This window comes from Photinus pyralis, unplaced genomic scaffold, assembly GCF_008802855.1.
Source record: "Photinus pyralis isolate 1611_PpyrPB1 unplaced genomic scaffold, Ppyr1.3 Ppyr1.4_LG4, whole genome shotgun sequence".
Classification (NCBI taxonomy): domain Eukaryota; kingdom Metazoa; phylum Arthropoda; class Insecta; order Coleoptera; family Lampyridae; genus Photinus; species Photinus pyralis.
Window position 1 is genome coordinate 30,993,923 of NW_022170511.1, and position 16,897 is coordinate 31,010,819.

General features: G+C 37.3%; 1 protein-coding gene across 2 annotated transcripts; it reads right to left on the reverse strand.

Annotated features, from left to right (window-relative positions):
* Positions 1 to 4,089: 4,089 nt before the first annotated feature.
* On the reverse strand, positions 4,090 to 5,240 carry LOC116167819 (peptide deformylase, mitochondrial-like). Of its 2 annotated transcripts, XM_031483362.1 has the most exons (4): positions 4,997 to 5,239; positions 4,693 to 4,938; positions 4,514 to 4,634; positions 4,090 to 4,460 (listed from the first exon to the last, which is right to left on the reverse strand). In XM_031483362.1, exons 1-4 carry the CDS (start codon positions 4,997 to 4,999, stop codon positions 4,270 to 4,272), a joined length of 561 nt encoding a protein of 186 aa, XP_031339222.1. In that variant the 5' UTR covers positions 5,000 to 5,239; the 3' UTR covers positions 4,090 to 4,269. The 2 variants fall into 2 exon arrangements, with proteins under 2 accessions (XP_031339222.1, XP_031339221.1); XM_031483361.1 differs by having other exon boundaries at positions 4,693 to 5,240.
* Between the last annotated feature and the right edge of the window lie 11,657 nt (positions 5,241 to 16,897).

Below are 16,897 nucleotides of genomic sequence, written 5' to 3' on the forward strand. Positions count from 1 at the left end.
ATGCGTATAACGAAAGCTGGGTAGGAGTATTACAGGTATTCCTGAATGTGGAACAAAGGCGAGATCGCTGTATTCAAAATGTATCGGTTTTTTTCAAATTACGAAAATTAATTTCGATTCCCAATAGTATGAGGCAACTCATATCAAAATTTGGTTTCGATAAGTAGATAAATAAAAAAGGTATTGACCTAGTGACGTTTGAGGGCGCTGGTGAAACACCGAATGCGTTTCGGCGGCATCGCTTTTATTCAAAATTTAGCGGTTTTTGTATTTATCTACTTATCTGAACGAAATTTTGATATGAGTTGCCTCATACTATTGGGAATCGAAATTAATGTTCGTAAATTGAAAGAAACCGATAAATTTTGAATAAAGTCTTGCCTTAATCGGTGTTGTTCCACATTCAGGAATACATGTAATACTCATACCCAGCTCTAGGATGACGTCATACCGTCGCCCCCCCCCCCCCCGCCGACACCACATAAATTTTAGAAGTGTAATACGCTATGCTCTGTGCTCGGCTATGATGGAGTGTTGTCAAATACACATATACAGGGTGGTGCCTAGCGCAACGCAGCACAGGGATTTCAATGGTAATTTCTTTATAGTCAAGCTTTCCAAATTATTTTAGAGCAAAACTCAAAATACCTTTTTTTTAGAGAAAAAAATAAAAAAATACTGCATCTGTTCATACTATTAGTTATAATTTTCCATTTTTCAAAACCGTAGAAATCCACAAAATAAAAAATTACATTTTTATAAATCAGTAATGCTTTGGAATCTTTCAACAAACTAGAAGCGCATCGCATCTAAGTTATCGTTGTGTGACGTCGAACGATTTTCATATTTAAAGGTTTACGCAAACCGACGCGGACATGCGGACACGGTACCGCATGCGGGAAATATTTCTACAGCGGGATATGCGAGCACGCACACCGATGCGGCGGTTCGCACGCATATACCGCTGTAGAAATATTTCCCGCATCCGTACCGCTCCCGCGTCCGCGTCGGTTTGCGTGGACCTTAATTCTGTTTCAACTAACCAACGCAATAAACGGCATCTATGGGGTAATGTTTTTTTAGAGAATGTAATGCTGCATCTGCATCAGATACTATTTGTTTATCATTTTTCGGAACCAGAGTACCTACATAATCGAAGAAGAAAAAACTGATTTTGAACGTTATTGCACTTGCAGTTATTTAACTAATTTGTAAACAAAAGTATAAATTATTAAATTTAATAAACGTCAAAGGCAAATACTGATACAGGATCGCTGTTTTTTTTAGGTCATTCCAAGGCATATCCGATTTATTGTAAAATGAACCTTTTTATTTTGTCGATTTGTACGGTTTTGAAAAACGGAAAATTATAATTAATAGTATGAACAGATGCAGTATTTTTTTCTCTAAAAAAACGTATTTAAGTTTTGCTCTAAAATAATTTGGGGAGCTAGTTATTGCTAGTAATTTACTATAAAACAATTACCATTGAAGTCCCTATGCTGCGTCGCGCTAGGCACCATCCGGTATACACGGGCATAAAATAAAAATATTCCAAAAACGAACATACGCAATTAACATGGGAAAAAGGTTTTTTGCAGATTGTTGCGCCCCATGATAATTTAGGTCTTAGCGGGTTTATAATGACACCAATCGAAAGAAGATTTTTTTTCTTTATCTAGTGATATACGAATTAGTTCATTTTCAGTTGTATTTCTCATTATTAACGATCCTCGAGATTGTTTATAATTTTGTATTGCTGTCTGTTCGTCTGTCCGTGACGACGATAACTTTGTATAGAAACGTCCGATCGCTTCTAAAATTGAAACATCTGTTCTTAAGGATATAAGACAAGTCGCTATTGTTTTTCAGCTACGCATACTAGAGGGGCAAAAAGTTACAGCCCAAAAATTGCTCAAACCTCCAAAAAAGGGCTTCTTTTGTAATTCTTGTTACAAAGAACATCCGGTTTGCTGTGTTAGTAAATGTTCCTTAAACCCCGGGTAACTATGCAGATGAATAAAAAAATTGCGCATGCGCAACCTAACTTTTGTATTTGCGCAATCCCAATTTTTCTTTATTTTTTTAAGATATTTAATTGAAATTTAAGATGTAGGCACCTTGAGTAAAAGTAAAACTAATGCCGAATAAAAAAATTTGTTTTGCGCATGCGCAATTTTTTGTTTTACAAGCTATTCCGATCTGGTGGGACAGAATCAACCCCTTAAGGCGCGTTTAAAAATGATGGATGCGTGAATATCTCGAGGATCGTTCGGTATTCAGTTGTATCGGTTTTTTTAAATCAAAAACTCGTTATTCCATATGAATTGAATATTTATGACAACTGTCAATAATTTTTTTTTAAATTTATTCACTGAGGAAAAAGTATTTATAATAAACGACGGCGAAAATAGTTACTGTACGCGATATTTTAATTAGCGTCCCACTCGTCAATTCTTTAGAAAATTTTCATGGCTTAACGTGATTTTGGTAATCGGAGTTATTGCCGAATTTCTGATAAAATAATGAAACCGTCTACCTTAAAATCTAAATTTCTATTATAAATATAAACTAAATATATTATACTTAGTCATAAATTATTTTAATTTGAGATATACCTACAATTTATATTTACTAATTGTTGGTTTTTCCTTGCTATTATGTAATTTATTATTGTATTATTTATTAATATCTATATATCTTGTTATACTAATGAAAATACTGTTGTTATTGTTAATAATTTATGTATAAATTCGCTTGGCTGTCAATAAATAATATTATTATTATAACTATACATGGTGGTAATACCAAGTTTTTTTTCTTAATCACCCTCTTAAATATTAACATGTCTTTAAGGAACACCCTGTATATTAAACTACAATTATGTAAAACTCTGCACTGGCACAGCTTTTTGGTCTAGGAGACTGCGCCGAATGCCCACAATGCGGAATTGCCGACACGTCATTTTGATGGTCCATATCGCCAAGTAGGGACACTACGCCGAAAAAAGTTAAAAAAAATATTCTAAACCTACAATAACCTAACGTCAAAAGCTACTTGGTGTTGCACACCGTCCAGCTTCATTAACAAGTTGAAGGACACATATGGGATGCGTTTAATTCAAATTGTGACAGTATACTTTCTTCAATTGTATACTTGCCAATTGTTCATTTTGTATTGCTATTTCGGGTTGAGAAATAAAACTAGTTCTAAAGCCCTTCCTTCCGTCACTTTTTTTATTGACGCTGATCAGCGTCCTGGCGTACTTTGTTAGGTGTGTCTCATACGTACGCCATATGGCCCCGACTCTGATAGACGTCAAGCTGGATACTCACTCTTACCCTCCCCCTTGCCAGTAATACCTAGTAATAAGAACAAGATACGAAGAATCGCATACGATTTTCAGTAGGGCAATTTTTGCCACTCGGCTCGTATTCGGAAACCATACTTTTAATCCGGCTCATTTTCAATAGCACTGATCCTTGAACTCATAGAAATCGATATGCAATACCTTTCACTAACTTGTCCTACAGAAAATCACTAAATAACAAAAACAAACAACTTATAAACACGACTTCCCGCCAAAACGACAGTGCCCGTACACCACTTCAGTAACAAACGGTATTAGCGACGCCGTACAGGGTACCGCGCCAATTTGCATCGCGCGAATGCATAAAGATGAATGATGCTGGTGGGAGTAAAAAACCCTTAGTTATGACAGTATAACAAAAATGGAAATTGAAAGTGTGACAGAAGTATTCAAGTATCATTGGGTTATATTGCAAGATTGACGCTGCACAGCGTTTTGTCGAATACACGTACTTAAACGGAGGACGCTGTACGGCGTCATGTCAAGTTTGTATATAAATCTATGACGCTGTACGGCGTGTGTCCCTCAACGTGTTAAGAACTGTTGTATGAGTAGATGATATGGTCACGTTCAGCTTAGTGTTCCTTGCACACGTGTCGATGATGTGGGCACGGTCGGCAATATATGGACCATCAAAATGACGTGTCTGCATTATGGGCATTTGGGGAAGTGTCCCGCCCCCACACTCCTTATTAAACAAAATGACATGAAAGTATTACTGCTCTTAATCTTCTTTTATTGATTCTGTGCAAAAAACACATTTCCAAATAACAAGAAGACAACAGGTTTTAGCTAGATTAACAATAAGGAACTGCACAGGGAAACATGGTTCTACATAATTTGATTAATAAATAATTAACATAAATGTAGGTAACTCAGACATTTGTTAATATCACAAATTATGGACTAAATGGTAATTCAACTTTTCCACCCTTTTCATTTACAATCTCCCAACAACTACAGGAGAAAGTTTTACGGTCCATTATGTCTGTATATAGTTTTCCATTAAGATGGTCTAATTCGTGTTGAAAAATTCTCGAAATCCACCCATTTGCATTCAGGATAATTTCCTCTCCATTTTCATTGGCACCTTTTAATTATAAGGTATAGATTCAAATACAATCTTTTAAATAAAAATTTTACCTTTAATTTCCACTGAACGATACCTAGGCACATCTGCAATAAATCCTCTGACACTCTCGCATCCCTCTGTATGAGTGATCTTTGTGTAATCCAAGACTCGTAATTCGGGATTAACTAATATCTAGCTACAACAAAACTAACTAAAAAAATTGAACATTTCACAGGTAGTGAATCATAACTGTTTGTGGTAGAACTTGTATTTCTTTATGCTTACATTCTTCTGCGGAGTACTGCTTCATATGATTATTGTTGAATTCCACAATAATTATTCGTAGCGGAATTCCAATTTGGCACGCAGATAAACCAACACAACCATATCTTTCAAACACTGATTTTAATCTTTGCATTAAGAATTTTATTTCGGGAGTATGCACGAGATTATTGGGTACCTGTTCCGAAACTACTCTTAGTGCAGGATCACCTGTCTGAATAATATGTGAATATGGAGGAATTGGTGGTGCTTTCTTTACTAAGCCACAGTACCATGATTTAAATTTTCCAAAACTCAGTTTTCGATATAAATTCAAAGAAACCGTATAAGGCAATTTAGAATTCATTTTTAATACTTAAAAAGTCTTTGGCTAGATCCCGTTTTATAGGTTAGAGAACACCGTTCAGACCACAGAATACAATCAACAATAGCTGTATTCGTTTCAAGTGATTTAACTAGTGATTGCACTTTGTTTTTTTTGTTTACAATTTTAGACCATATAGTACATGGCTATACAGTGAATTTTTTTTAAATGCGAACATAGGAGTTTGCATGATATGTAATTTCCCTATGTTCGATTTAAAAAAACACATCAATCTATGAGATGTGCGCGGTTCACATTCCCAAAACGCGCAATTTGTGTGACTATGAACAGCAATTCATAGTCTTTATGATGAAGAGCACTCGGTAAGATTTTTTTAATTAAGCCATGTGTGGCGTAGCCTACCGATAGAACTAGCCGTGACACACATACCGACTATTGCGTTGACGTCACAACTGACGGCGGCCGTCATATCGACTTTTAATGTAATTAATTCCAAGTAGTTTAATGTTGTACACTTAAATTAACCGTATTCGAACAGAATAAGTAAGAAAATCCCAAATACGTGCTGCGTCCCTGGTTGCAAAAGCAATTATAGTTCAAGAGACAAGGTTCCTTACGGTTTTTCGTTTTCCGAAAAATGAAGACGATCAAAAAAAGTGGTTAAGATGTATTCACCGGGACAATTTTGAAATTACTAGTCACTCCAGGGTTTGTATAAAGCATTTCTCCGACATTTTTATTATTCGGGTAGACAAGATGACTAGATAAGACGATACAGTATTAACAGTTCCACGAGACCAGATTAAACTTGCCGAAGACACGATCCCACAATTTTTGAAAATCAGCCATCATATATGAAAAGGATGTAAATGATGAGTAACCGGAAAATATAGACCTTTGCAACTACAAATGACCGAAAACCTGTAGTCTCTAGGTGGTCCAGGGGCCGAGATCTCGATGGAACAGACAGATAGGCAGACGACGGAATAACGAGCACATAAGCGTTACCTCAACTTCGTTGTGTTAGGCTGCACCTACATTGGAAGTGGAATTTCTTCAGACTTGACGGTCTGGGCGGGTCTGAATGGGTCTGGCCGAGTCTGACGAAAACAAACTCGAAGGCGCCGTGTCCCCTCCTACACTAGAGTATGTTGTCGTTCCGGGAAGTCGGGACGGGTCTGAACTGGTCTGACAAGAATCAAAATAGTTTGTTTTTCTCCCAGTCCCAATCCCAGTTTTTCTGCTGGCTCTATACAAGTCCTGTGTCCTGAAGTTACTCCACTTCCGTATGTCCCCTTCTATGTGTGACAAAATGTAGTCAAATGTTTCAACGGTCATTCTAGGATATTTTTTAAATTTGTCTGGATGACCACGCATAGGCAAGCAGGTTGAGTAGTATTCGCTTTGACTGTGGTCTTCATTAAACTCATGAACCCACTTTCTCGTGGGTTTGTTAAGTAGTAAATTTTGGTCCATTAATATAAAATCAAAAAGTTCCTCGTCCATTTTCAACAGTGAAGCACATTGAAATAATCACAACTGGGGAAAGACAACTTTTCTAGTCGAGATTCGACACTGTACTGCATCAAAACCATCTGCAGTGTAGGAGCGCCTTGTCTGGTCGGGTCGGGTCTGGTCTGGCCTGGTTGGTCGGGTTGGCTGACCAGACCTAATCGGCTTCCAATGTAGGTGCAGCCTTACGCTAAAAAAGGCAAATGTGTGTATTAGAATGATTAAATTTTATTTGTTTTCAGCTCGGTTTTCAGTGAGTATTTGTTGTTTATGTACGTATTTAATAAAATTTTTGCATAATAACGTGTCTATAATTAGGAAACAACATATAACAATCCTGCGGCTCAAAATAAGTAATTACTAAATGTTTTCGCGTTAAATGAGTACGCACGCGAATGAAATTGCATTTAAACACATAGTATCGCGTTGCAGTGGCCCATCTCCAGTTGTGACGTCACTAAATCAATGTCACGGCTAGATCTATCGGTATGCTACGTCACTACGTGTGAGGCCATAGCACAGAGTTGTATATAAGCATTGAATAATTCAGATTTATTTATTCAATGATATAAGTAAATAGAGAGGCAGTACATACGACCTGCGCGTGGAAAAATATCTCCAACTACAGTGGCCGACTTTTAATGGCGGAGCCGTTGGGACTCATGCGCAGTGCGTGAAAGGGAATCAGCACGATTTTTGGGTGCATTCAGTTACATAATCACAAAACAAACAGCAATAACTTTTCAGATGCTTCAGATTCATTTGTAAATAAACAGACGCTTTGGAGTAATAATTTAAGCATGCCCATTACATTATACTCTTTACCGCCATTTCAATGTTTAGTAGGCGACGATCTGTACATAAATAAGGTGCTCCTAGAAAAGTGCAAGAAAAGATCAAATATATGGGTGGAAGGAAAACTCTTCGCAAGCAATTCTTGAAACTTGGTTTTCGATACAAGAAGTGTCGGGACAAACGTGGCCGATGCTCCATTTTTGAGATATTTGAGTTATTGGCATTTGCAGTTTGTCGACTTTGTGGCTACCCGTATTCAAACTGTGTTTTCGGCATTGCACACCTGAAATTTGGTCCCGCACCAAAATAAAATTTCAACTTATTTTATTCTTTCATTGCTTATTTTTATACTCACTGAGTGCATAAATAGATCTTTAAACTCGGTCGCACGACAAATATACGATTTCCTTTATACCAGAATCTCAAAAAATCTTTTCTCGATTCTGATGTTGTATGTTGTAAGCCCCTTACCAGCTTTGTATTGTAGTCTACTGTATTAAAAGTTCTTAACGATTGTAATGTTTCTTATTTATTCAAGACACAGTGTTAACAAAATCATTCACCACACATTGAATTTCTTTTCAATTTTTGTTGCAATGAGAAACCATATTATTCTCAAGCCGAACCTGCTTTAAGGATCATTTAATTTGAAGCCGGTTCTGTTGTCCATTACTGCGCACACTCACCAACGGCCTGCGCAAGGTTCAATTGGAGTCAATTTTTCGCTACAAGACTGTCTCTCTATTTACTTATATACAACTCTGTGGGCCATAGCATTGAGTTAGAAAACTAATGGAGGGAATATAATGGTGGAGGGGGTAAGAATTTTTGTAGACGGAAGTTGCCACAGATAGAGGCCACTCGCGTGGATAGGTTCCCGTGAAGGTACATTTTGGCCGACATTATTTAACATTATGAAACCGCGGGTCCTGTCACTGTCAGTTTTCCACCAAATTCAAATTTTATTAAATTTGCCATTTTAAAGTACCTAATAATTTCGGATCGGTGTTGTGCTCTGGTTTATATAAATAACTAACTGCCGCATAGTGTTTTTATCACACGCAATTTTGTGAATTGAGAATGATTAGCTGCGTATCATGCAGAATTTCTCATAAAGGGAAGAAACAGGGCATTTCCTTTCATCAGTAAGACATGTCATTTATCATGTTGTAGGCGAGGTTGTAGGTACCTAGTTTATGTTTCTTAGTTTTCCAAACGAACCGGTACTTCGAGCAAAATGGTTACCTAACATTTGTAAATATATCTCAAGAACAGCTCTCGAAATTTACTGTTGTGCTCACAACGCTTCATTTTTTTTGTTATTATTCCTATTAGTGGAAAGAAAATTATATCTCTACGCCACTGAAGTGAGACGCTAATGATAACGGAAGTGGTGTGGTACTTTAATCACAGTTAGAGGCCACTTTTGGTTCCCGTGGTCTACGTCTGGCCAAGCATTTGATTCCTTCCATTAGTTTTCTAACTCAATGGGCCATAGCAACTTTAGGATAAATTTTTCGTAAACTTACGATAACTTGACTTCAAATTGCACGCGCTGACATCACAGTTCATTGTGAACCAACCTTCAATTATTTGTAGGTCATGTGCACCTGGTATTCTATTATAATTTGCTTTATTCAATACATAAATGAAGAAAGTAAGAAAATAAATAACGCAAACAATTACAATAAATGTTCGAAGTGTCCTCCTTAACATTCTAAGCAATAACCTAACCGATTTCGTAATTAAATTGCACGACGGTATTTTTAAAAATGTGACAGCTGTCAATTGTATCTACTACTCATTTGAACTACTCAATAGATTGATGTGTTTTTTTTTAAATCGAACATAGGGAAATTACATTGCATACAAACTCCTATGTTCGCATTTAAAAAAATTCACTGTATGGTCTAAGATTGTAAACGAAAAAATCACTGAAACTGATTTAACTTAGTTAAATCACTTGAAACGTATACAGCTAATGTACGCTGGATAATGTCTGTATATTCCGTGGTTGACATGGCGGTAAATATACCGGGTGATTCATTAGAAGTGATGATCACTTTAATTTCGCGCGTAAGGTTGTAGTATTTTTTGCATTGTTAGATTGACGGTTTGAATTTCGTTAGTAATTTTTTTCTGTCATGACTGTCATTTAAGAAACCAGTGTTAATTGTTGTGTGCCATTTGCGGTTCATTACTTTTTCCATTTTGAACAATTTTTGGAGATGATGCACTAAAATATGTAAGAAACGTGATTGTGTCTAGTGTTAGTTTATAATTTGTAGTAAAACAGAAGCAGTATTTGAAGATTATAAATAAGTAAACGATTTACTGAAAGCATATATTCATATTTCATATTTATTTATTTCCCTTTCAGATTACATTACTAATATAGGGTCGTCAGGAGAGTAAATCGTATACAAACAATTAGTTAGTGACAAACGTAACATACATATAAATATAAGTATACTCAGTGACATGGAAATTGCAACACCAAGAAGGAGTTGGAATTTTTTTACCAAACTTGGCAGAAACGTTTAACTACTAAAAGGTAACAATTGATTAAAATTTCATTCATAAATCATATGGATCAAGTGGTAATGGCTTATTTGACAGTTCTTTCATTTTTTTTCTAGTATTCTTATATCGTGTACGTTTTGCGAGATTTTGTTCAGTTCTTATTGTTTTCGCTTTTAATCGTTTCTTTTGAGACTGTGATCATGCCTATAGATACGCCAAAGTGGAAATTACCGCGAATTAAGAGTAGTTGACAGGTGTCGTATTGTTGGTTTGGGCGGAGGTGGTTTTTCGTTCACAAAAATTGCAAGTCACCTTAACCGAAGTCAATCCACCATGATTCATTGCAATCGGGCATGGATTTGGGTAGGGGCAGGATCGTCGTAGAGAGGAAAGGGAGGGGGCAGGAAAGGGTGGGGGGCGAAAAAGAACAATTGAAGTGCGGGATCGCCATCTTTGACTTATGGCAACAAGAAACCGATTCTCTAGTACCAGGTCAATTGTCAATCAATTGTTAGATAACGAAGGTCATCCTGTAACACTTCGAACGGTTTACCGCAGAATCAGAGCTTACGACTTGCAATCCTATCGGCCACATCTTTTGTTACCATTAACAGCTCAACACCGCCAGCAGCGTTTGGAGTGGTGTAGGTTGCGACTGTACTGGAACCTAGAGTAGCATTGGGTGGGGTTCAGTGATGAATCCCGATTTTGTTTGGGTATGCATGATGCCCGTATGAAGGGCAGCCGAAGACGTGGGGAACGTCGCAATGTTGAATTTTCTGTTATGAGGCATGTGTACTAAGCTGTGGGGACTATGGTATGGAGTATATAACTTATGGGAGTAGGGCTCGTTTGTTATTCATTCGAGGTAATATGACCCCCCCCCGGGATATGTGGATGACGTGATAGAACCCGATATTCTTCCATCTCTTCAGCAGTTGGAAGACCCACTTTTTCAGCAGGATAATGTCCCTCCCCACATTGAAAGACATTCTATGGACTTATTTGCACATGATAATGTCAATTTCTTGCCATAGCCAGCCAGATCTCCCAGTATATCGCCTATCGAGCAAGTTTGGGACATTATGAAGAGAAGACTGATGAACTTACCGCATCCTCCGCAGACGCTGCAAGCTCTACACAATGAATTAGAGGTTACTCACAGTTGCTTGGGACACAATACCTCAAGAGGAAATCGGCCGTCTGCTAAAATCGATGATACGAAGCGTGAGGGAGTGCATAACCAATAGGGAGGGACTACTATTATTATTAATAAAAATATTGTAACGTGATTTATAAATTCGGGTTCGATTTATATCAATATTTATTAAACAAAACTAAAACACTATAAAAACCGTACAATTTATATCGATTATTATATCACACACACTTCGCAATTTATATTTCCGTGCTCGATCTCGTTCGATAGTAGACTAACTCTCCCGATGTTCGGTCCGCAACCATTTATACACGCAAGCAATGTAAGTCCCGAACATTCTAGAATACGCGTAGAAAATTCCAGAGCGCCAGAAGGCGACGTCATGTCTGGAGCATTTCCGTTACAATATGGTTATATTTCATGCTTTTTCTTTTAAATTTTAATCAATTGTTACCTTTTAGTAGCTAAACGTTTCTGCCAAGTTTGGTCAAAAAATTCCAACTCCTTCTTGGTGTTGCAATTTCCATGTCACTGAGTATATATAAAACATTTATAAGTGTATAAAACAAAAGACAAGGGACATATAGGACTCTCGATATCATACTGGAGAGCCTGCCAAGTACTCCACCACTGTGTAATATGGGTGCTCCAGAAAGAAATTTTTCGCCAAGGATTTAAATTGTGCTGCTTTGCATTTTTGGATCCGCATAGGTAGGTGATTAAATAATTTAATGCACCTATATATGGGAGATTGTTCATATAAATGTGTAGTGTGTTTTGGGATACAGAGTTGCCGCGCGAAACGCGTTTTCATCGTGCTGCTGACATCTTGGTTGGTACTGAATTGATGGAGGTTGTCGAACGTGTAGAGAACACATCTGTAGATATAGAGAGAGCAGACAGTCATAATTTTCATTCGCCTGAAAAGTGGCCGGCAGTGCTCTCTTGGACCAGAGTGACACAATCGCCGTATTATGCGTTTCTGAGCAATTAGAACTCCGTTCGCAGCTGGCGCATGACTCCAAATGATAATTGCATATAGTAGGTGGCTTTGCACATGGGCATAGTAATATAGTAAATGTGTGGATGACCAGACAACATCCCGCAAACATAAAATTGTATAGCTCGCACGACTAAGTTTGGCGCATATATGGTTGACATGTCTCCAGTTTAAATTTTCATTAATGTGCACGCCTAGAAATCTTTCGTTGCTGTCGAATGATAGTGCTTTATTGCTTATGTATATAGTTGGGTAACTCGGCGAGTTTGCCGCAACAATTGTCGACAATCTTGAAGATTACGCTTGTTTTTGAGTCATTTAGCTTTAGTTTATTAGCAGTACACCACTCCGTCATTCGTAGCACTGCATTATTGACTTTCCCAGTTAAGCTGTCTAGATTTTTATCGGAAAGTATCATGGAGGTGTCATCTGCGTATTTGCAGAGATCAACATCGAGATCAGCAAATGCTTCATCCATGTCGTTCACGTAGATAGCGAAGAGTAGTGGAGCCAGAGTTGAACCATGTGGGGTACCCATGTTGTATTGTAGCTCGGCTGAGTGAAATTTATTGTTGATGATTTCACCACATTTACCGGTAAGTTCGACGAACTGAGATCTATCTGATAGGAATGAGCGGATAAGCTGTAAGGTGATACCGTTGATTCCATATGATTCCAGTTTCTCACATAGGAGTTGATGGTTAACAATGTCAAAGGCTTTTGACAGGTCAAAGTATATCCCAATGATGTATAGCCTTTTATCGAGCGCATCATATATTTGGTTTATCGAGTCAAAGAGCCTGCTGATAGTAGATTTTCCCTTGATAAATCTATGCTGTGTCTTGGCAAATAAATCAATCTTTGTGAAATAGTCCACCAAACGATTAGCGATGCATTTTTCAAGAATTTTGGAGAATGTAGGTAGATACCAAGGATATAGGTCGGTAGTTGGCTACGTCATGGGTACTGCCTTTTTTGTGGACTGGGACCACTCTAGCAATCTTGAGAGCATCAGGATACGTTCCAGATTGGAATGACTCATTTAGTAAATGCGTGTACCTTGTGTACGATGTGGTATGGAATACCGTCCGCTCCTGCTGAATTTTTGTTTGAAAACGGTGCAATTGTTTGAAGAAGCTCTTGCTCGGTCACGGGTTTAAGGTAAAAGGATTGTGGAATACGTCTCCGCAGCTTATTGGAATTTTGAGATGATGGTCTGGCGAATTCTTTGGCGATGGAAACAGCACTATTGATGAAATGTTCATTAAATATTTTGCAACTAGTGGAGAGATTTTCCACCAATTTACCATTTTGTTTTAGCCTAATATCTGAGTTATTTTTACTGTTATGGTTACTTACAGATAATCGCTTGATTAACTGCCAAGCGGCTTTATTCGCGCTGATGGAGTTTCTGATAAAATTGTCATTCCACTCACGCTTGGAATGATTGATGTACGTGCTTTTTAAACACTTATATTTGTTTAGTACGTTGTGGTCTTCGGTTAATTTGCAGTAAGAGTGCAAGTCTTTAAGCATGATGATACACCACAGCAATTAAATAAATGATCATCAGTTAGTACCAACCTCATTATTTATTTGATTTGCGGGAAATTCAAATTGTCCTCACTTCTAATGAATCATCCGGACTCTTAGGCCATGTATACAATGGCGGTATGGAACTATACAGGGTCTTTACTTTTTATATGCACTATACGCATACGATACGGCTTATCATTCATTGGGCTTAACTCAATGAAAATAAGCAACTTATGGACCATGACCTAGGGGGGTACTGCGCAGTTGTATGACGTCCGTACTACGTAGACTTGCGTTATCTCGCCTCCGCAATCCGAAATACGCGTGACTGTCTCATTCCCTCTCGCTGTTATTGGCATTGCAAGATTTAATAGGTGTTAGATTTATTTCTTTCTATCAGTTTTGTCTAATTTTTGCTGCATTTCTACCTTCTGTAAAGTTATAAATAATCTGTTCGCTGAAAACGGTGGTAACATTTTTACTTTAGTAATACGATTTTTTAAATTTCGTTGTTTGCATTTAGTGTAATATTTGTTCCATTTTTATTTACTGTACCTACACTTATAGTAATCGGTTCCTATTACCACGTTGGATTGCCAAACTAATGTATACACACATTAATGATGAAAGGTCCCATTACATATTTAAATTCATATGAATGATATAGGTATATGAACTGTTAAGGTACAAATATGAAATAAAACCCATTTGCTGGCAAACAAAGAAAATTTCCACTTATTAATATCCCTAGGTCATGAATAGCTATTTATAATGTATTGAGGGATTTAATTATATGTATGGGTGTTCATCAATGAGGGCAGTTTCTGACTCGAGGCACAGCAATTGCCTGGGGTATTTAAGCCGTAGCCGTAACAACTTAAGAACGGAACTGTAAAATCTTACGTTAACGAAAATACTACGATTTATAGTTCCGTAGTGGCAAGTCATGCGTTTGCGCATTAGCGCGTAACGAATTCTGTCATTGTATGTCATCTGTCAGTAAGAGCAACGCGCATTTCAAAATTCAAATTGTCTTTCTTTTATTTTTACGTATAAATCGCAACAGGTAAATTCATGGGTTCTGTAAAGCGTATTTTTAAAAAATGAAAGTTGAGGACCCAAACGAATTTTTTAAATATACAGGGATGACTGTACCCATTTTTAATACATTATTGGAAATGGTAAAACCGCATATAATTGCAAAACATCATTTTCCCGATCACGTTGGACCGGAGGAACGTTTAGCATTAACGTTACAGTAAGTAGTACCTACTCAAATAAGAAAATTTATGTGATGGGCAGGTTTCATGTGAAAATGAATTTTATGCAACAGTTCGTTTTTAGTTATCTATCACAGGGGTGTTCAATGCAAGCAATTGCGTGGACGTATCACCTTGGACATGCAACTGTTCACACTATCATTAAAAGCGTGGTAGAAATTATATGGAACGTTCTGCATGAGGTATATTTAAAACCACCATCCTCGGAAGGAGAATGGCGATTGATTGCCAAGCAGTTTGAAACTACCTAAATGGAATTTCCCAAATTGTATTAGTGCTTTAGATGGGAAGCACATCCATATTCAAGCTCCAGCAAAAAGTGGAAGCTTGTACCTACTTCAATTACAAGAAAAGTTTCAGCATGGTTTTATTGGCAACCTGTTCTGCTGATTATTTTTTCACTCTAGTGGACATTGGTGCATATGGGTCGGAACATGATGAAGGCGTATTTAAAAATTCTGTTTTTGGTAATTTATTAGACGAAAATCTAATGAATGTACCTCAACCTGATAGATTACCAGGGGTAGAAACAAGAATGCCCTTCGTATTCGTTGCAGATGATGCGTTTCCCTTAAAAACATACATTACGCGACCATATCCGGGAAGGCAATTGCAGCCTTCTGAAAGGATTTTTAATTATCGGCTGTCCAGAGCTCGCAGAACTATCGAAAACGCTTCCGGTATAATTAGTCAATCGTTGGCGATTATTAAAAACCACAATAATAGCTGATGTAAATAATGTTGACAATATTATCAAGGCGGTGGTTTGTTTGCATAATTATGTGAAAACCGAAAGCAGTGCTGTAGGTGATACTAGTTATTGTCCTGAAGGGTTTGTAGATACAGAGGATAATCCCGGTTCCTGGCGAAATGATATTGAAAATTTAACATCAGTAGGAAGTTTGTCAAGCAACCGTGCTTCACGATTATGCTATTCAAGTAGAGATTTATTGAGAAATTACTTTCTCTCCCCATTAGGACAAATACCTTGGCAGGAACAAAAGATTTTTGCTGGTGTTGAACCGGAAATTTTTGAATAGGTGTTGCTTTTTAGTTGCACTTTGGATATTTCATTAAAGTTACATTTTTTGTGTAGTTAGTAGCATCTTTCGCGTAACATTTAAGTATTGTAATCATGTATTTTTAGCTTTATTATTTATACTAAAAAAAAAAACAATAGGCATTTTGTTCAAACTTTAATCGCTATTTAAAATTTACACAATTTGGATGTGCTTCTTATTTCTAATTTCCGCAGGCATTATTGACAGGGTTAAGGTGGGTTCATAGCTGTCCGTTCATCCGTTGCGTTGATCCGTCAAACGGATAGTACATTTTGTCAAGGTTCATAGCAATCCGTCCACATTGTACATTTGCAAATAAGTATAATCATAACCTAAACTTTATTTTGTACTGTACCGTCAGTGACTTTCAGTATGTAAAAATGGTACGAAAGTAAGAACACATTGCTATCTGGCATATTACCGTGAAGAACGAGTAGGCGAACGCTGTTAACGTACCAAACATAACCCTCACTCCTGTTAAAAACGGACCAACGGAAACGTAAATGTTCAACTTCAACCAACTTTTCCGTCGTAAACGGACGACGTACGATTTAAAAATTTGCTGTCTTCTGATTGGCTAACGGACAAACGGAAACGTATGAACGGAGAGCTATGAACTTACCTTTAATCCCACATACTGCCCAAATGCCGATTCTACACTATTACTATTACTTATAGGTAGTTAGATAGTGTATTTAAGGCACTATTAAGAGGATCGTCATTCTTCGCAGAATCCTTGGCTTTCTAGTGTAAGCAAGTTAGTTCGAAAAACAAGGAATAGAAGAAAAAAATTATAAAGTTTTGAAATTTTGGTTATGAACTCCTAGTAGGGACCCAAATACATATCCGAAGAGTTCCCACCTCTCCGGTTGGAGCTTCATCCCCTTTTGCCCAAAAAACCACCCCCAATCGTGACCTCGCGGTCTATTTCGGCGTTTTGCTCGTGAACCGCAACTTCTACGAAATAATGTTGTAGGACTTT

Bases quoted from the DNA above. Each gene is read 5' to 3' on its own strand.
- LOC116167819 (XM_031483361.1), bottom strand. From the start codon at position 5,070: ATGAATTCTAAATTGCCTTATACGGTTTCTTTGAATTTATATCGAAAA. The intron at 4,635-4,692 runs GTTATGATTCAC...TGTTGTAGCTAG, and splicing joins TACAAGTTCTACCACAAACA to ATATTAGTTAATCCCGAATT. The intron at 4,461-4,513 runs GTAAAATTTTTA...TATAATTAAAAG, and splicing joins TCGTTCAGTGGAAATTAAAG to GTGCCAATGAAAATGGAGAG.